Source organism: Chionomys nivalis, chromosome 22 (genome assembly GCF_950005125.1).
Source record: "Chionomys nivalis chromosome 22, mChiNiv1.1, whole genome shotgun sequence".
Classification (NCBI taxonomy): Eukaryota; Metazoa; Chordata; class Mammalia; order Rodentia; family Cricetidae; genus Chionomys; species Chionomys nivalis.
In genome coordinates, this window is record NC_080107.1 from 43,756,350 (window position 1) to 43,775,461 (window position 19,112).

The window sequence follows — 19,112 nt, forward strand, 5'->3', positions numbered from 1 at the left end:
GTCTTCTTTCCACTCATCCAAGGCCAGAACACTGTCTCACTTGAAGACCAGAGGAAATAAGACCACCAGCAAGAGCTGTGGAGACAGAAGGATGTGGGTGGGAAAACATTTTACTCCTAAAGTCGGCTGAGGAGCACTGTGAAAAATCAGGTGCCCAGGTCCTTCCCCAAAGACCACAGTTCAGTCATAGAGGTGACTGCAGACCTGATTTGGGGACTAGGAAGGGTGTCCTTAACAATATGAGAGGCAGGCTCCTCTAGTGTCTTTGCCACAAAAGTAGGAGCAGAAGAGCTATGCAAAGGGCCTTTGGCTAAGCAGTAAACTTGGAGGTGCAGACTGGGTGCTCTAGAGCCCTTGTCCTGAGGTCATCAAGAAGATGGCTGAGGGGCTGGAAAGATGGCTCAGCAGTTAAGAGTATGGCTGTTCGGCTGGGCGGTGGTGGCGCACGCCTTTAATCCCAGCACTTGGGAGGTAGGGGAAGGCGGATCTCTGTGAGTTCGAGACCAGCCTGGTCTACTAGAGGCTAGTTCCAGGACAGGCTCCAAAACCACAGAGAAACCCTGTCTCGAAAAACCAAAAAAAAAAAAAAAAAAAAGAGTATGGCTGTTCTCTCAGGGGTCCTGAGTTCAGTTCCCAGCAACCACATGGTGACTCCCAGCCACCTATAATGGGATCTGCTGCCCTCTTCTGTAATGCAGAGCACTCATACGTAAAAATAAATAAATTTTTTTAGAAAAAAAGAAAGAGCACTGACTGCTCTTCCAGAGGATCCAAGTTCAGTTCCCAGTACAGTGCCCACATAGCAGCTCACAACTGTCTGTAACTCCAGTTCCAGGTGACCTGAAACCCAAGGCAAAACACTAATGCACATTAAAAAAAAAGGTGACTGAATGAGTGACTGGGCTATTCTAGACACTACCTGCACAGGGCACTGATCCTCCCTGTCAGAAGCTCACAGTATGTTCACGGGCCCATCCAAATGTCCTGGCCATGGGGGCCCTCCTCTCTGTAGCCCTGGTACTGTATACCCTGCTGCCCTGGACTCTGGGGTAATGACGGCTCTGCGTACACCACCTTTACATCTGCCCTTTTGTTTCTACCACTATTTTTTTCTAACTAGCATCGTGCAATTACCAGCTTTCTGCCTCCTCATGGAACAAACTGACCCTCATCCCCACCAGGCTAATGAGGCGATTAGAGGGAATTCACAGTGACCTTGAGCTTCCTCCACACCTGAGTCACCTGCAGACACCAGGAGCCATAGGGTACGCTTTCTGTCACACAGTCAGGGCTGGTCACAAAGAACAGGAGCCCAGTCAGCCTCTCCTGGGAGGATGTTGGAGATGGTGCTGTTTGCTGCTAGAGTCATCTAAGCACTGGAATTAGAAGCTGTAGCCGGTCCCACAGACTGGCCACACCAGACGAGACAGCATGCTACGGGAGAGTAGTAGTTCTCATTAAACTGTGCCTGCTCTAGCCTACCTAGCTCCTGTCATCTGGAAAGTCAAGAAAGAATGTGCTAGCCCCCAGCTTTCCCTTGCCTCCCATAGTTTAGTTTTCCTCACCCTAAAAACCTTTCTGTGAGAGCTGATTTCTCCGAGCCAACCCGACTCCTGCTGAGCCACCTCTGCAGTAGGAAGGGGAGTGCTCCAGCCTTCCACCTCTGGTTTTGACCTGTATGAGATGATTCCAAGTCTTTTTCAAATGTCACCTTTATTCTGGCCCAGTCCAAAAAATAAGATTAACTTGTTGAATACCAAGAAGAGGGTTGCTGCTGAGTGCAGTGGAGCGCGGTTTTAATCCTAGTAGAGGCTAGTGGGTCTTTCGGAGTTCAGGGACAGCCAGGGCTATGCAGAGATGCCCTCTTTCAAAAAACTGAAGTGGGGAGGGGCATTGAGATGCAGCTTTCCAGATCACCAGTATGCCACACTCAGCATGTGAATTGTTTGACAGCAGTGGGGTCGTCTCTCTTAAGAACTCATGTTCTCTACCAAGCTAATTCTCTCTGTACATTATCCTATGGAGACCCCACTAGACACTTACTGTGGCAGAATCCTCAGTGACCAAATGAGAAACTAGAGCCCAGGCTAAGCTACTCCCCTCTCTGTATCCTTACATGTTCTGTTGGAGTGCCAATTGTTTCATTCTTGTAACAAGTACGTAACCCTGTAATGGGGACTATGCTTTTTTTTCTCTTCTTTTTCTCTCTCTATGTGTGAGAGAGAAAGTGAGCTGTGGTATGTATGTGGAGGTCAGAAGGCATCTCCACTGTATATGGGTTCAGGGCAGTGATCAGATTTAGGTCAGCAGGCTCGCACAGCAAGCACCTTTACCCAGAAAGCCATCTTTCTAGCCCAAGGGGATTTTTGTTTTATGTGAGATCATTCTTTGTGTAACCAAAGAATGGACTTAGAGCAGGAGACAAGGCTATATATTGAAGAGCAGAGTTTCATGCCCTCTAAGCATTGAATCCTAGGGTGGGCTTTACGGCTCTGCTTTACGACAGCAGGCTTGTAAAGAGATACTTGTGGGTAAGTTCTGGCTCTGACGTGGTGTCAGTTTCTCTGGATGCAGAGGAAGAATGGTGCCATAGAAAAGGCTTCGTTCTGGAGTTTGCCCTTCCTGAGTAGCCTCGATACTAGCACTTGGTGACAGCGTCTGTAAAGTGGGAAGGCAAAAGTTTGTCACCTAGCGTGGCAGTATTGTGAATGCTTGGTCTCTAGTGCGGTGCAAAGTGGCCAGGAAAGGCTTTCTTCTCTTCCCCATCCCACTTCCTGATTCCACCCTGGCCTGGCCTTCCTCTCTTTGAACATTCTTCTGATTGGTATGGCCTGTACTTCAGTAAGCCCTGTGTCTCAGTGGCTTGCCACTTTCAGGGATGCTCACTCCATAGTGGCCCCAGCACATCGTTAGAGTTCCAGAAAATAGACCAGGATTTCCCCTAGTGGATCTCTCTGAGACTTCAATGCTGTGTATGTACCATTTGCATACAGAAACATGAGGTGTTGGTGTCACCAATCAGCCAGTCCCTGGTCCACATGAGGCCAGGTATCAGATAGTGACCCCTTATAATAGTCAACAGTTATTCGTCTGGTTCATGATAGCCATTCACACATAAGCAGAGACTGCCTAGCACAAGTGCCCAGTGAGCACTTCTGGTGGTATAGTTCATGGTAAGTGTAGGAACTGACTCAATGTCCACTATTATGTGACCTTTTACACTTTTGGCTTTTGGGGGCCCACCGCCCAGCTCTCAAGTAAATCATACACACAGAGGCTTATTCGTAGTTATGAATGTCTGGCCTTAGCTTGGCTTGTTTCTTGCCAGCTTTTCTTAACTTGAATTATCCCAACTGCCTTTTACCTCTAGATTGTTATCTTTTTCTATTTCTGTATGCTTTTTTTTTTTTAACTTCTTTTTCTATGGCTTGCTCTGTGTAGCTGGGCAACTCACCCCTGATATCTTCCTCCCAGTGTTCTTCTGTTTATGTTCTCTGCCCGCTAGCCCTTTTGTCCTTGCTCCTGCCTCACTATTGGTCGGTTGGCTCTTTATCAGGGCCATCAGGTGTTTTAAAGTCACCTATAACACTCAATAGTAAAGCCAAGCTTATCTTAGACTGAGTTTTTGAGTAACTTCTTGTTTCTCCTTCCTAGTTTTTAAAATGGCTATCTTTCATTTGTTATAGGAAACAAACTGTAATTTGTCCTATGTTCAAACCTCAAAGTATTTGATTTTTTTTTTAAATATTTTTATGGTTTATTTAACTTTATTTTATGTGCATTGGTGTGAAGGTGTCAGATCCCCTGGAACTAGATCTTCAGACAGTTGTGAGCTGCCAGGTGGGTGCTGGGAATTGAACCCGGGTCCTCTGGAAGAACAGTCAGTACTCTTAACCACTGAGCCATCTCTCCAGCCCCCTTGATTTTCTACTGGTCTTTTAAGAACTCCACCTTGGTTTTATGTTGCCTGAAGTCCCTAAAGCTATTTTAAAAATAAACAATGATAAGAATAATAACAACAAGGGGCTGGAGAGATGGCTCAGCGGTTAAGAGCATTGCCTACTGTTCCAGAGGTCCTGAGTTCAATTCCCAGCAACTACATGGTGGCTCACAACCATCTGTAGTAAGATCTGGTGTCCTCTTCTGGCCTGCAGAACACTGTATACATAATGAATAAATCTTTTAAAAAAAGAATAATAATAACAAAATAGTAATAGATTTAAAACATCTTTTCTTGTCGTGAGCCAGGCATGGTGGTACATGTCTTTAATCCCAGCACTCACAAGGCAGAAGTAGGTGGATCTCTATAAGTTCAAGGCCACTCTGGTCTATAGAGTGATTTTTAAAAAGTATTTATTATGTATACTGTGTTCTGTTTGCATGTATGCCTGCAGGCCAGAAGGCAACACCAGATCTCATTACAGATGGTTGTGAGCCACCATGTGGTTGCTGGGAATTGAACTCAGGACCTCTGGAAGAACAGTCAGTGCTCTTAACCTCTGAGCCATCTCTCCAGCCCTATAGAGTGATTTTCAAGACAACCAGAGCTCTGTTACACAAAGAAACCCTGTTTCTCAAAAAAAAAAAAAAAAAAAAAAAGAATGAGTGATTGAGTGAAAATAGTAAGTCCTGTCCTGCAAAAGAATGCTGTGAGCAAGGCCCTGGGTTAAATTGCTTTCTGTGTAGGAAACTGCCTGTTGAGTTTGCAGTCCTCCAGGGGTCTTGGTGGCAGTGGGGAGATTGCTAGTTAGGTTGACTGCCTTACTAGCCGTAAGTGGCATCTGCCTGGCCTGCCGTGTAATCCAGCCTGGAGAATAGGGTCTTCGGCCTTCACTGTGAGGGAGTTCCCTGCATTAGATAAACTGATCTGTTGCTTGGTAACCACAAGATTTCTATAGTGGATGCTCAGGAAGCCCGAGTCAGAGGGTCCAGGTATTTGGAGGACTAGAAAGTTGGCAGGATTCTGGGAGAATGGCAGCTTGTCAGAAGGCATGAATGCCGGTTGCATGCGTGGGTTTAGAGGGGTCCACCTTCCCATCTGTACCGTACCATCTCTGCTATGGGCCTAAGAAGAAAGGAGGAAATTTGGAGCTGGCTGTGAGAGATGGGCATCTTGTTGGCATGGCTTTTGTGACAGCAGTGAGGCTACCTATGAGTACCCTGGGTCAGAATGTGTAGTAGGTCCCTGCTTGTTTGCTGCATGAGTGGGCTGCCGGGTTTGCAGGAAGTGGCTGGGGAGTGTGACAAGGATATATGAAGGTGAACAGAGTAACTTCTGCTATCAAGCATACACTGCCACTGAGCCACCCCAACTATGAGGCACGCTTTCTAGAGTAGGTCTAGCAGTGGCCCCAGAGCTTACCCCTACTGCCCCACCCAGCTCTCTACCTGTGAACAGACCTGTGTTCTCACTACAAGGGGCCCCTGTGGGGTGTATTGTCTATGGAGGTGTCTGCATTGGGCAGCTGAAGGCATGGGTGTGATACTCTGAACTGCTTCCCACAGGCTGCACTTGCTCTGTAGGTAGTTCCTATATCAGATACCAGATGAGACTCTGGTTACTGTTGTCTACAGTGTCGGCAGGAGCAAGCTGGGGAGAATATTTTGACTGAAATTTTTCATATCTTGAAACTCAAGTTGTTACATTTAAAATTATACGCATTGTGAGCACCTACTTCAAACAAGAGGGAAGAAAAGGCATCCCTTCCTGTCAGAACCTTTTGCTCTGTCTATCGTGTAACCTGACTAAAAATAAACTACTAGTGCAGGAAGTTGCAGCCTTTGCTGTGGAGCAAGTCAGTGTCCGACCACCACAGCCTGCCTACATGGCAGACGTGGAAGAGAAGTCCAGGGCCAAGGAAGTCCTGCTCCCAAGGAAGTGAAAGGGGCACTGTAAGCAGAACCTGCTTCTACCCCAAGCAAACCTGGCTTCATACCGATGTCTGCCAGCTACATGGCCTTACAAGTTCTCCCCCTCCAGCCCGTGGTGCTTACTTAAGGATAACACGAATGCAGGGACTGTTTCCCTGTGTGATACTAGTGCTCTTGAGCCCTGCCCCAACACACTTAACTGAAGAAACTTCCAGCCCTAAATATCATTGCTAGCATGCCCTTCCCTCAAATCTTTTTCTCTGGCAAGGCTGACTCTTCTTCCTCTTGCAAGGACAAAACTGAGGGTGGGGGGGTTGCTGGAGAGATGGCTCAGCGGTTTAAGAGCGTTGGCTGTTCTTCCAGAAGACCGGGTTTAGTTCCCAGCACCCACATGGCAGCTCACAGCTGTCTATAATTCTAGTTCTAGGGAATCCAACACCCTCACATAGAGTATAAGCAGGCAAAACACCAGCATACGTGAGGGGGGGAGGGGAGAAAGAGAAAAAGAGAGAAAGAAACTGGATCTTATCATTACAGCCCTGTGCTCTGGTTGGGATTATAAATGTCTTTACCTTCAATGTGGTGGGATTTTCAACCTTCCTACTAAGGCTAATAGCACAGTATGGCTGTGTCTAATTCTTGGATTTTAAAGGATTTCTGTTTATTGTGTCTAGTCTCTGACTAACCACACAACATGCTATCAAGTCAGAGAGCAGCCAGTAGCTTTTCTTGAGCTCCTTACATTGAGTTCCTGAGTTGGTCATGTGGGGTGCTAAAGAAAAAGCCAGTATGAACTTATTGGTCATTGCTTCTGAGTTTTATTCTTAGGATTCCATTCTCACTCATCAGTGAATGGTTGAATTCTACAAGTTTCTTCTGATCAAGTGGTGGGTCAAGACAAGGAATGCCCTCCTTCTGGCCCCAGATCTGCAGTGCTGTGCTCTGGTGGCACTTGGGCTTGGAATTTGCAGGATCAGAGTGTTTTCTGCTCTCTAGTGAGTGCTGGGGAGTCTGCATAGATACCCTGCCTTCCAGACCTGCCTAGCAGTCTGCTAGACCTCAAGGGTTCATCCCTGAGGCCCTGCGCATGGAAGCTTTGCAGCTAATTGTATTGCACTGTGGGCGTTCCCATCCACGGACAAACTGCTGTCTCATGGACCTCATTTGCCATCAGAGTGTGAGAGTGTGTACGTTTCTCTCCCCCCCCACCATGAAAACAACACAGAACAAAGCCTCACTTTTAAAAATGCCATGATATTTTGCCACCGTTATGAAAATCTGTCAGCACCGTATCTAATCTTCTGGTGCATAGAATATCAAAACAAGTGCTACTGAAGAGATTGTTTTTCTGCTAATACAAAAATGTCAGCCTCCTGGTCTCATAGCCAGCTGCTGTCAGCCTCTCTCCAAATGGGGAAGAAAGACACTAAAGTCTTGCTCTCTGCTGTTACTTTTCCTCAGGCCTGACCCTCGGAGAAAGAGCCAGAAAAAGCACCGCCTTGTGCTCTCTGAAGTCCTGCACTCAGAATACTCGAGTGGACTGGAGGCCGGTGGCACGAAGGGTGGAAAGCAAGGCAAACAGCGGGGCTTTCAGGTGGCACCTGGAAAGCCTGGGCTGTGGAGAGAATGAAGCTGCTCCTGCATGCAGAAGACTCATCACCAGCCAGCAAACTTCTTTTAGTTGTTTTTCATCTCCACAGGACCAGGTCAGGGTAGATTGGCAGACCCTGTGGCTTTAGATTGATGTCCTGTTCTTATCAGTGATGCTTCCTGTACCTTTTTCTGAACACAGACCTTCCCCTGTTGGAGGAGGAGCCCTAATGGAAACCAGCAGGCAGGGACCAGTACTAGAGAGTCACCTGCCTTTGCTCAGCCCTCTGGTGAGACTGCACGGGGACAGCAAAGCATCGCGTGTATCAGCCTGGAAGAGCATGGCTCCTGGCGAGCTTGTCAGATGAAGCTGCCACAAGTGTACTGCATGAGTGTTGTAAGATGGAATGTTAAAAACTGGAATTGAACTTGTTCAAAAGGATAAAGTATTTGTTGAATAGCTATTTTCTTAGTGTCCACATGCTCTGTCAGGAAGGGCCGAGAGAACTTTTTGCTTTGGATCAAAAACCCAAATGTGTTGACAGTGGCACCGCTTTCTTCCGTAAACATGATATAGCCCCATGTGCATTGCCTCCTCTTTCATGTCCGCAGAAGACTCGCTGTCTCTGGGCTAATTGACTTACTGTTGCCTTTTTATTATTTGCCTTTGAAGTCAAAAGGCACCAGCACCCGAGCTTGCCTTTTCCCACTGGAGCCTGTCTTCTCTTCAGGGTTTGAGGTCTTTGTGTTGTGACCTAGACCCAGAACCCCCACATGCCATTGTGTTTCTGGAAGCTTTGAAAGGACCCCTGGAGTGTATTGATTTCCCAATAAATGTAAGATTTGGACATTACAGAGGAATCACGAGAGAAAGAGTTAAGGCGCAGCGTGCTCTGTTCGGGCACCATTCTGGGCCTGCTTTCCTCAGGGTTTCTGTGCTCCCAGCCCTGCTAGACCCTCTGAAGCCCTAGGGCAAGTGTTGTATACTTTGCCCCTCTCCTGAGACTGGCAGGGTGGAGGCTGTTGCAGGGAGGAAGATCAGTTAACACCCACACTGCAGCCTTGCCAAGACTGGCAGTCACAGACTCAGGGCCTGCTGGTGACATTTGTAAGGTCCTCTGAAACTGCAGCAGGTGTGGAGCTGACTGGACAAGTCGGCCACCTTTCTTTGGGTTTATAATGGCTCACTTGCTTCGCTGGGAAATAAGGGATCAGACTATGAAGAGTCAACCAGCTGTGTGAAAACAGGATTAGTGCCTGTAATCAGGGATGGCTACGCAGAAACCTGTGACTGCCTCCCAGCAACAGGGACCTCACTGAAGTTACAGTGACTCTGATCCCAAAGTTGAAATTTACACTTGTACTTTTCTAACTAGCAAGGCTGTCTTGTCAGAGACAGTGGTGGACATGCTGCTTAGGTAACACAGTACGCAGTCATCAGGAAATAGACTCGGCAGATTCAGGGTTAATGTTCTCTAAATTTAAACAACCTTAAAATGAATCTCTTATGGATCTTTATAGGATGTACATCCCAGGTACCAGTTGTACACAATGTCAGCCTGATTCCAGTGTACATAGTCTGATTTTGTGTGTATTTTTAATCATACCTTTTTCTGAGGTCCCAGACTTGGCATTTTTCTCACATCAGCCTGGTTACCATATTAAAGTCTCAGGAGATTCAGACAGCAAATGGAGTGCTGTGCTGGAGAGTGCTTGTTTTGGGATCCAAAGCCTTCCCCCATTTGCAGCCCAGCTGCTGTCCATCTTGTGAAGAGCCCCCACTGAAGGGCAGGGAGCCCTCGAGCAGCTGTCTGCAGTGGGACATCACCGGTGTCCTCCATTCCCACAGAAGCGGGGCCAAACAGAGCCCAGCTGAGGACAGTTCTGATCACAGAGGGCTGCTTTGATTTCTCTCCTGCCTGGTACATAAAAGAAGAGGGGGGTGTGCCTTGTGGTACAAGTGATTCTAAGCTGCCAGTGGCTGGGTCCAGCACTTCCCACAGCCAGCAGAAGCCACTCCCAGAGATGGAAACTTCAGGCCTTTCCAGTGACAAGTTTCCCTGATTGAGAGTGATTAACAACAGGCTTTCCCAGTTTGCCTCCACGACCGTCAAACTTTCTCGCTCTGCTAGACCATAGAAAAATAGAGCCAAGTTGTCAGGATAGTGCCCCCAGTAAAACAAAACAACAACAAAAAACCACCCAGGTTCCAGAAACCTCGTAGCTGAGGGCTAGCTGAAAAGGCTAACCTCAAACTTGGTTGTCCCCACCCTTAGGAGTCCAGATTTAGATTGGTCCACTGAGGGTCTCTCACGGTCATTCTTTTTTTCTGTTTTAAATGAGGGCACCCAGCCCCTGGGTTAGGAACAGAGAAACCAATTTAGCCTTCTAAATGGATGGGAAGCGCAAGCCCACCTCACTGCAGAGGTTGTGGAGTTATTATTACAGATGGGAAGTGCAGGACAATTTAAAATATTGTAATTATAAACTTGTAGGGAAGCCTTGTTCTTCATTAATGTAAGATATGAAATCGCCTCTGCGGTACAAGGACAATTACATAGTCAGAATGTGTCTGCGGTTTACACTGCACTGTGTAAATGTGAGGGTGGCTGCTCTAGCCTGCCTCCTCCACTCTCACAAAATGAAAAGCACACCAGCGCAAGTTGTCCTTTGATAGATTTTTAATATGATTTTAAAGAGTTTTGTTTGGTCTCATTCTTATTCAATGAGATTAATTTAAAGCACTTATCCCCTGGGTTTAAGTCAATCCGTGTAGGATTTGGGCAGGGTTTGTTGCTTGGGGGGTTTTGTTTGCAGGAGGCTATGAGAGACTTCTTTCCCACTTCATTAACCCTGAGTTGGGGACAGTCCCCCCTCACACCCCACCACAGCCAGATCGAGGGATTTACTAACCCGCATTCACATGCAAAAGAACTTGAAAGCCGAGGGGCTCCTTGACTTAATTAGCTGCTGTGCATTTTGCAAAATTAGAATAATACCCCCACCATCCCATGAAAGAAAAGCTTGGGTGTGAGGATGTTGGGGGGTGGGGAGGAAACAGTAGCCGAACTAGTTGGGGGGGGGGGGCTTTCTGAATACGCCCCTCCCTCCATTGCCAGGTTCTTTCCCCAACAGTTGGGCCAGAAATGCTGGGAGGGTCCTTTGCTCGCAAGCATCCAAACTCCCCGACATTTCTTCCGCCTCGTAAGTCAGTGTGCTGCAGGTGGTGTGGGGGAGGGTAGCACCTGCGCCCACATCCTGGGAGACCGAAGGTGTCAGGAGGTGACCTTGGCCCTTTGAACGTGATCTGTAGTCTGACTCAAAGGCGGGTGGTGCGATCCGCCCTCTCCCCCGCCCCTATTTCTCCGAGGGTTAGGGCGCGCGGGGAGGGCGGGGAGTAGAGGATGGAGAGTAAAGAGTTGCTCGACGTGGCGTCAATCTCGGGAAGGCCCTTGGGGTCCTACCAGGCATAAGATACTAGGAGCTGCGGGTAGCCAGAGCGGAGGGCGCCGGGCCGAGGAGGGTGGGAAAACAGGGAGCAGCCTCGGAGTCCATCTGTTTGCCCCGCGTCCGCAGGGCCGGTCACCAGCTGCCGGCGCCCTGGTCTGAGCCAGATGAGTCGGCTCAGTGAGTGCTTCGTGGCCCGACACGCAGCAGAGGGAGGCCAGGCGCTGGCCTCGCCCGTGGTCCCCATGTGGAAGCGGAACGAATCAGATGGGGAGGCCGAGAGCTACAGGCTCGCCTGATGTGGAAACGGGGAGACCCCTGGAAGTCCAGCCGGGGTCTCCTGCGCATGACCACAGCACTCGGGAACCGGAGAACAGGGCAAGGGGGAGACAAAACTTTACTTTTTGCTAATAGAAGGAAATGTAGTGTAAGATGCTGAAGTTTCTTATGAAGGATGGGGTGGGAGAGGGCCTGAGTGGGAACCAACGGAAGGTAGCGCGGACAGGCGCCTGGTCATTTGTAAGAAGTTTATTTCCACATTTAAAAAAGAGAACCCAAGAGGCCTGGCTGCCCCGGGACCTGGGTGGAAGGGAGGGGGGCTGGGGGCCCGGATGCATGGGCAAGCCCTCTCGGCCCCTTCCTGCCCCACCCGGGACGGCGAGGGCACAGGCCACAGACTCACTGATTCACGGACACTGTCACGGGCTCATGGGTCACGAATAAATAACTTCATATACACTTTGCACACTGTACAGCTCTGCCGCCAGCCCGGGACTCGGGGAAAATAAAGGAGTTGGGAGGGAAGCTCCGTACAGCGCTCCCACCCTGTCTCACAGAGGTGCGGGAAGAAGGGTGGACACGGGAGAGAACCAGTCGCCGGCGTCCCCTTACCTGCTGCCTAGGGAACAGGGGGTACTTAGGGAAGCCCGCAGGGACTTGGGGTTGGGTGGGAGGTGGGCAGGGGCGCGTATGTACATCTGGCAGGTGAAAATGGCTCCGGGAGTGGAGAAGCCAGGAGAGAGGACGCAGCTGAGGAAGGGGTAGCCTCAGTGAAGTTATCCCCGTGGGAGACACTGGGTAGCGGCACCGTGGGGAGCCGGGCTGCCCTGCCCCGGGGCGACGGTGCGGACCCGCGCCCAGCCTGAGCTGGGGGTCCCCGGAGCACGGATTGGAGAGAGAGGGCGCCTCACCGAGGCTGCGCGGCGCGCGGGAGGACGCCGGGCAGCGGGGGCAGCGGCGGGGGCGGCTCGCTGGCGCCCTGGAGTCCGTGGATGAGGATACGGGGCACCAGAGGTCTCTGGAGGGCAGGCGGAGGCGCGCTGGGGCCGCGGTACAGGTAGAGCGCGGCACCCGGGTCCAGGTTGGAAACGAGGCTCTGTGGGTAGAAATAAGGCGACGGGAACATTCTCTGAAGCGCCGAGTAATTGCCTGCCTCCGCCAGCAGCTCCAGCCCCACGGCCGTTTGTCGCTTCCATTTAGTCCTGGGAACGGAAATCAAGGCAGAGGAAGGTGTCAGGATTAGGACACGCCACAACCCTTGTTCCTTCCTAGTGATTGGCACAGAGAGCCACAGGGTGTCCAACAGGGAGCATACTAATTTGCTAATAAACAATAGAGTGCCCAGGTCAAATGAATCGTGCATCATTTTCCCTTCCACTGGCTTTCCGTGACTGTTGTCCCCATTTTACAGATTAAAACCTTGAGGCATGGGACAGTTTTCATGATGGTCTGCAAGTAGCAGGCAGATCCCTGCTCCAAGTCAGACTGCCTGACTTCAAAGTGCATATACAAATTTACAGGTCGGGGTACCCTCAGGATATGATTCCCCTGGGAAGGCCTAATGAAAGTGGAGCGACGGAAAGGGTGGTAGAGCTGACTACCGGGTAGCCAACTCCCCGCTCAGAGGGGTAGCTCCAGAGGCCCCGGGGACTCCACGCAGAAATTTCTCTGGAGGAATGCGCTCTTTCTCTCTCAGCTCTGCCTACACTCGGGCCTATTCTCGGCCTACACTCAGGCCACCTAGGTTTGAGGTCTGGGGCTAGCCAGTCCCAAATCCCTCTAGCCCAAGTTGGGAGGCCTAGAGCAAATGAGGAAGTGAGCCGGAGACCTCTGCACTCACCTGGGGTGAGGCTGGGCGTGCCTGCCTGGATTCCAGAAGGTGGGCTCAGTCACACTAGCCCCCTTCCCCTCCCTGAATAATTACTCGTCGTCATAATTGTGTAATTACTGCAACGAGCCTTAATTATTGATGCCTGAAGCCGTAATCGGTATTTATTATTAATGGGGCTGTGTGTTCTGAGGCTTGTTTATGGAAAGCGCCATTCCTGCCTCTGCTAAGTGTGTGGGAGAGCCTGTCACCATGCAGACTGACATGTCTGTGCACGTGTGTCTTATCAATGTATTTAAGTCCTGTGGATGTCCAAGAAGGAGATTAAGAAGCAGGTTCAAGACCAGTGCCCTAATATCAATTTCCCAGTCTCTCTCACCCAGCTCCTCTTGACTATAAATGCTAGGATTCCACTGGCCCCTACTACAACGACCTCAGGAGCTCTCTGCTTTCTGGAGACTTGGCTGCCACTCTTCCCTAAAGAAGAACTCAGAGGCCTCAAAGCCCAGACTCAGCCTTGTTCCTTGGGGACATGGGCTGGGGTGGAGCAAGGCTCAAATCTCTATTAACCTCGGTGCCGGTTCACCTGTCTTGGATGCCAGTCTAGTGTTCTTTCTGCCCCTCACTGTGGGACTTAGGGCAAGGTCTTTTCTCAGAGCCTCAGTTTCCCTTCTTTGACGGAATGAGAGAGACCTAAGGCTCCAGAAAAAGACCCCTACAGACCCCGCCCTGCAGCGAAACCTCACCTGCGGTTCTGGTACCAGGTCTTGACCTGTGTATCAGTGAGGTTGAGCGAGGCAGCCAGCTCCATGCGGTCTTGAACACTCAGGTATTTCTGCCGCTCGAAGCTACGCTCCAGCTGCGCCAGCTGATGGTCTGTAAAGGCGGTGCGCGCTTTTCGTGGCTTTTTCAGGCGCACAGGGGGACTGTCCCTAGAGCTGGAGATCTCGCGGTCGCCCTCCTCCTTCACTGCGGAGACAGAGGTCACGTCAGGGATCGGTGGTGGTTGCGCCCTCGTGACCCACTCCCCACTCGACAAGCCGCAGACTTCTGGGGTCCCAAAGTATTAAACTCATAGGGACTCCGTCGGTGCCAGGACAGCCTGCCCTCAGAAGAAGGGTGTGAACAGTGAGTGAGAAGGAAATGGTGTTAGGAAGTGCCCGGGGGGCAGAGCCGCTGGCAGCTCCCAGAAGAAACTCAACCTCTCCCCCAGTCACACACACACACACACACACACACACACACACACACTGGGAAAGAGAAAGTCAGCCTCAGAGTAGACTGGCCTAGTCTGCCACTGGCCAAGAAAACGTTTGGGTGGTGGGCTCTGCCTTTGGGAGCAAAACCTGCACGGAGAAACAAAAGCCTGTTCGCTCCTCAGCACCCCATCGTCCTGAAGAGCAGATAATTGTGCTCATGCCTCACCGACCCTGGTTTGGCCAGGAATCTGTAGCGATGGATTGATTCCTAGGCCACTCCGAACTATGCGGGTGGAAGGCAGGCAGGGTGCGGGCATCTGCGAGCACCAAACACTGGGAGACATCGTCCCTAGGCACGAAGGGCTACGTGTATCACAGAGGTCGGGGCTTGGGCTTCGTTGTGCCCGCTGTGGCTCCCTCCCCACAGGCGTAATGATCCTGTGGACAGCCCTCCTGATCCTGTGGTCAGGCAAATGGACATCTATTCCCCGCTCCTGAGGTCCACCGTGGACCGGACAGAGCTGGATTAGTTCATTTTCCTCTACTTTCGTTGGGGGTTGACTTAACAGAAAACACATTTAATCGAAAGAGCCTGGCATTCCCATCGCCTTAAGGCGAGATTGGGTCGGAATAGTCGACTTCTTTCAAAATGACCCTTTGGGCTGGGGCTCCTGCCCACCTACCGCCTGCTTTCTTTATGTTCTTTTATAGGGAGTTTCATTGTGCCTGGCGTTTGCCATGACAGGGTTCAGCTGAATGCGAGGTGATTTCTCTCTGTAGGAAACAATAATCCGGTTAATTGAGCCACTGGGGAGGAGGTTTTTCAGCCGGAAAGGCCGTGCTTCCCGGCAGGGAGGGAGCCTGCAGCCCCAGCTCCCCGGCACCGGAGTCCTGGAATAACTGCCCCAGACGGCCTTCAGCCTTCTGCCGCTGCTGGGAGGCTTCGGAACCCTCGGGGATAAAGATAACTTTTCTCTCTGGAAAGCCTAGAGCATGTACTTGTTCAAACCTCAAACTTGATATCGCAGAAATCTTACTTTACCCCCTAATTACTTGGACAACTTATAACAATTCCTCATTCTGGTGGGTTGGCCAACCACTTGTTTTTTGTGTGTTTGTTTGTTTGTTTGCTGTTTCGTTTGACTTTAGTCCTTTCTGGCTCTGCCAGGGCCTTTGGGACTCACCTAGTTCACTCTGACTCTGTCTACCTTGTGTCCATTTCTCAGACTTTGACCTGCATCCCATCAGTCTGGAGCCCAAGGACTAGAGACCCTTCCTGTGTGGCGTGAAGCCCTGGTTTGGTTTCTCCAAGAACCTGGGCTCCAGCCAGTTTCCTGTTGCCACCTGCCTTCCCTCTAAAGCCCTGCTCCAACTTCAGTAAATATTGTTTAAGAAACCTTTCATGCCAGAAACATGCCACCCCTGCCTCATTTTGTCCTTGGCGTAATCTGTGGCTTGGCCGCGAATTCCTGGTTCCTGTGTCTGTCTCTCAGACCAGCTTCCTAACTCTGCAAAAGTCACCCCTGTTTGAGGAACGCGCTCGGCACCGCTTTGCTCTGCCTGTGCGCCCCCCCCCCCTTCACTTCAGAATGTTTAAAGTGCAAAAAGCAACAGCCCCTGCCTGGAGGTGGCTGGAACTTTCTGCAGCATCCTGTGCTCCGAAGCTGTTTAAGTGATACGTAGACAGCCGGCTCTCGGCTCCCTTGTCATCTCCCTGCTCAGATATCATCAGGGACAGGAGAAGAAAATTGATATTCCAATTATCTTAAACGAAATGGAATCTCTCCTCAAAATCCTGCTTGGGGCAAAAACATAAAAGGAGGCAGCTGTTCGTACAGGCAGGGCTGGACCCGACTGCTCTTCGCTCTAACCATGAAGCTAGGTAGAGATGGTTGCGAATTGTAAGGAATAACACATACACACACACACACACAATGTGACACATTATATCTGCCTTTCACTCACATACTTTTCTTCAAGGTGAGTTCTCTTTGCTGCTCTAAACAGGTAGGGGTGAGGGGGCTGCTGGGGCCAAGTTTCCCAGAGGCCTCTAGACCTCTTCCTGAACACTGTGGTTGAAGCAGTGGCCTTTCTAGAGATGATGGGTCCATGACCTGCTTGAAGGAGGCCTAACCATTTCCACTGGGGCAAGAAGAGAGAAGTGAGATGTGGGCTAGGACCCCTGAGGGGTTTCAGTCTGGAGTCCAGGATGACCCTCAAAGGAATTCTTGGTTGGGAGGAAGAATTAAGTGAACCTAACTAAATAGTTGTGAAATTCAGCACAAATGGATACCAGGAGATGCAGGCAGCAACGGAGCTGACTTTATAGCAGAGTATTGGTTCAAGGGAGAGGTTTGGGAGTTAATAGCTACAAAGCCAGGAGCAGTCTCCACCAGGCCCCAGTTTCCTGCTGGCTAGCAGAGAGTTCCATCCCCTGCTCCCTGTGACACCCAGGCCCTTTGCCATCTAATGTCTTCCTGGAGAGAATTTCATGCCTCTGGACCTAATAACAGCTAAAGTCAGAGTGGAGCCCAAGGATAAAAAACAAAACTAAAGAACGTTTTCTTTTCTCCCTCCCCTCCTCTTTTTTTTCTTTCTTCTCGTCCTTCCCCTTTCTTTTAAACACCACCTCGGAGCCTTAGTTAAGACAGGATGAAAAGGGAGCCACCACAAAGACTCCCAAAGTGGAAATGGGAGTGACCAGGCCTGTCACTCAGGAATCTGTAGGTCCTAAAGACACCCTGGTGGTCACTACTGAAGTAAGACCCCATTCAGAGAGAGCTTCTGCATGGATTGTGGGCTCCTTCCCCCTCCACCGGACCTCAGAACCCGGTCTAGCCAGCCAGCTGGCCAGGCTGCCTGTTCCTCTTTCAAACTGATCTCTTCATCTACAGGTTTCAGGCCTCAGACTACACTCCCTGATGGGTGGGGAGGCCCACTTTCTCCTCTTGCTGGGAAATTCAGATTAAAGGCTAAAAGATTCCTGCTGTAGAAGGCTCTGGCAGGAATTTTCTGCCAGGCTTCCACTCTGACAAAACAGTGTCCTCGAAGAAGCTTCGCACTGTTGCACACCTGGTTGAGAGGTTGTGGTCCCAGTCAGGAACTTAGAAAGTTTGCTTTGTACATCTGGCCAGGCTTGCTCTCCCTTACACACACTGTCCCCCTCAGCTTCTCAGGGCCACACACTCTGAACTCTTTGTTGCTCCAAGGTCCAACCTTGGGGCTGACAGAGAGGTCTAGAGATAAGACCAACTCTCAGCCTGGGCCTGGGGGAACCCCGAGGTCACTACATGCCTGTCCCCAAGTGTGTGTTCTCAGTTTTAAATGTCACGTTTTAGTAACAACCCCCCCCCCGCCGGCCGCCGTTTTCACCTTGTTTTCTTACCTTTGTACTCAGAGTCCGACGAGGCGCTGCTGACACTTTTGTCCAGCTTGTCGCGAAAGTCCTCCCCGGCCTTGGCCACAAGGCGGCCCCCAGGCTCAGGGGCTGCAGGCTGCCCGCTGCTCGAGTAGGGTGCACAGGCCGCGAGAGGTTTGCAGTCAGCAAGGATGTCCCTGATCAGAAAGGAGGAGGTGACGGTTCGCGACTGGGCTGGGGCTGAAAGCTGCCCCGGCTGCAGGTGAGAGTCCAAACCTGGGCCAGATGCAGCACCGGGCCGCGAGGTACTGGTCTCCAGACAGTCTCTTCCAGGTGAGGCTGGCGAAGAGCAGTCGCTGCTGCTCTCTGAGCGTGGACTTAGCTCCAGGGGTGAACGGCAGTCCCCAAGCAAGGGGTCCCCCTTGGGAAGGGCGGGGCTGCCCGCTCGGTGGGAGAGAATGGAGTCAATCCCAAAGCCATTGGAGCCTTCCATAGCCAAACTGAGACCTGTCCTCCCCAAAAGCTCCCCACCCACCCCCAACCCCAGCCGCCGCTGCCCCTGCCCCTAGCTGCGGGCTGGCATGGGGAAGGCGGGCAGGGAGCCTGTGGGCACCTTGGACGGAGTTCAGCCTTGGGGGAGCCCAGGAGCTCTGGGCCAACCTCCTCTGCGCATTACATCCAAAAGGGTTCAATGCGTCTTCTGCAGCACCGCACCGAGCAGCCGAGCCGAGGGGGGGTGGTGGTGGGAGTGTCAGGGAGGAATGGGAGGAGGGCGCGCCAAGTTGGGGAGAGCCAAAAGGTAGAAGAACGGCCTGAGGGCCCCTTTGGCACAGAAGAAGTGCGAGGCTGTTGGAATCTGAATCGAGATCGTCTTTTTTAAAAAGCAAAATCCAAACCGCACGCTTGCTCCAGCAAACGGTAGCCGAGGGTAGGGGTCAGCAGGGCGGATAGCGGCCGGCCGGGGCCGCGCTACGAGCAGGCAGAACAGAGCGCACCTGGAGGCCTCAGCACCGCGGACAGCGGCCGCGGCCTGCGGATCGGGAAGCTCCACCTGGCCCCGGAGATCCTGCGTGAGCGCTCGGCCCCGGCAGGGCCCGTCAGCACCGTGGACAGCGCCCCGCGGCTCCCACTGCAGCTCCTCACCTGTCCTCAGCGCTCGCCTTCGCCCCCCCCCCACTTCCTTTAAAAAAAAATCAAACTTGTGTCACTTTTTCTTTGGGGCTAGCTTTTTTTGTTGTTGTTTCTCTCTCTCTTTTTTTTTCGTTGTGTTGTGTTTTTTTTTTAAAAGGGGACTCACCCACGTGTCCCCGGAGTGATGACGCTGATTGGCTCCGGCCGATTTTGGGGGTGATGTCACGGCTCCACAAGCCGCTGCCCGATTCTTTTCCAGTTTGATTAAAAGAGACACTGAATTAATTACAGCGCAGACCTAACTGTTTACCGGCGATTTCCACACAGTTTGCCTTCATTAGATCGGCGATGAGGCCCCTAATGAAGATGATTAGCCAAGGGGGGCAGGGGCCGTTGGGAGGAGGGCCAG

At 51.1% G+C, this 19,112-nt stretch overlaps 2 protein-coding genes across 2 annotated transcripts in view; one reads left to right on the forward strand and one right to left on the reverse strand.

The window, feature by feature from the left end:
• Window positions 1-8,045, forward strand: part of Ddx31 (DEAD-box helicase 31) — a 68,586-nt gene extending 60,541 nt beyond the window's left edge. Inside the window, exon 20 of the mRNA XM_057755740.1 lies at window positions 7,333-8,045. Coding sequence (XP_057611723.1) covers window positions 7,333-7,501 — 169 coding nt within the window. The 3' untranslated portion in view covers window positions 7,502-8,045. The remainder of the gene's footprint in view (window positions 1-7,332) is intronic.
• Window positions 8,046-11,420: 3,375 nt separating this feature from the next.
• Barhl1 (BarH like homeobox 1) lies at window positions 11,421-18,846 on the reverse strand. Its single transcript, XM_057755412.1, has 3 exons — window positions 17,600-18,846; window positions 13,762-13,984; window positions 11,421-12,389 (listed from the first exon to the last, which is right to left on the reverse strand). The coding sequence occupies exons 1-3, from the start codon at window positions 18,063-18,065 to the stop codon at window positions 12,095-12,097; spliced, it is 984 nt and encodes a 327-aa protein (XP_057611395.1). The 5' UTR covers window positions 18,066-18,846; the 3' UTR covers window positions 11,421-12,094.
• Window positions 18,847-19,112: the final 266 nt, after the last annotated feature.

Excerpts from the sequence above, each read along its gene's own strand:
- Barhl1 (XM_057755412.1), bottom strand. The coding sequence starts at position 18,065 with ATGGAAGGCTCCAATGGCTTTGGGATTGACTCCATTCTCTCCCACCGA. Across the intron at positions 13,985-17,599 it reads GTCGGACTCTGAGTACAAAG|TGAAGGAGGAGGGCGACCGC; the intron begins GTAAGAAAACAA and ends CTGTCTCCGCAG. Across the intron at positions 12,390-13,761 it reads ACCTGGTACCAGAACCGCAG|GACTAAATGGAAGCGACAAA; the intron begins GTGAGGTTTCGC and ends TTCCGTTCCCAG.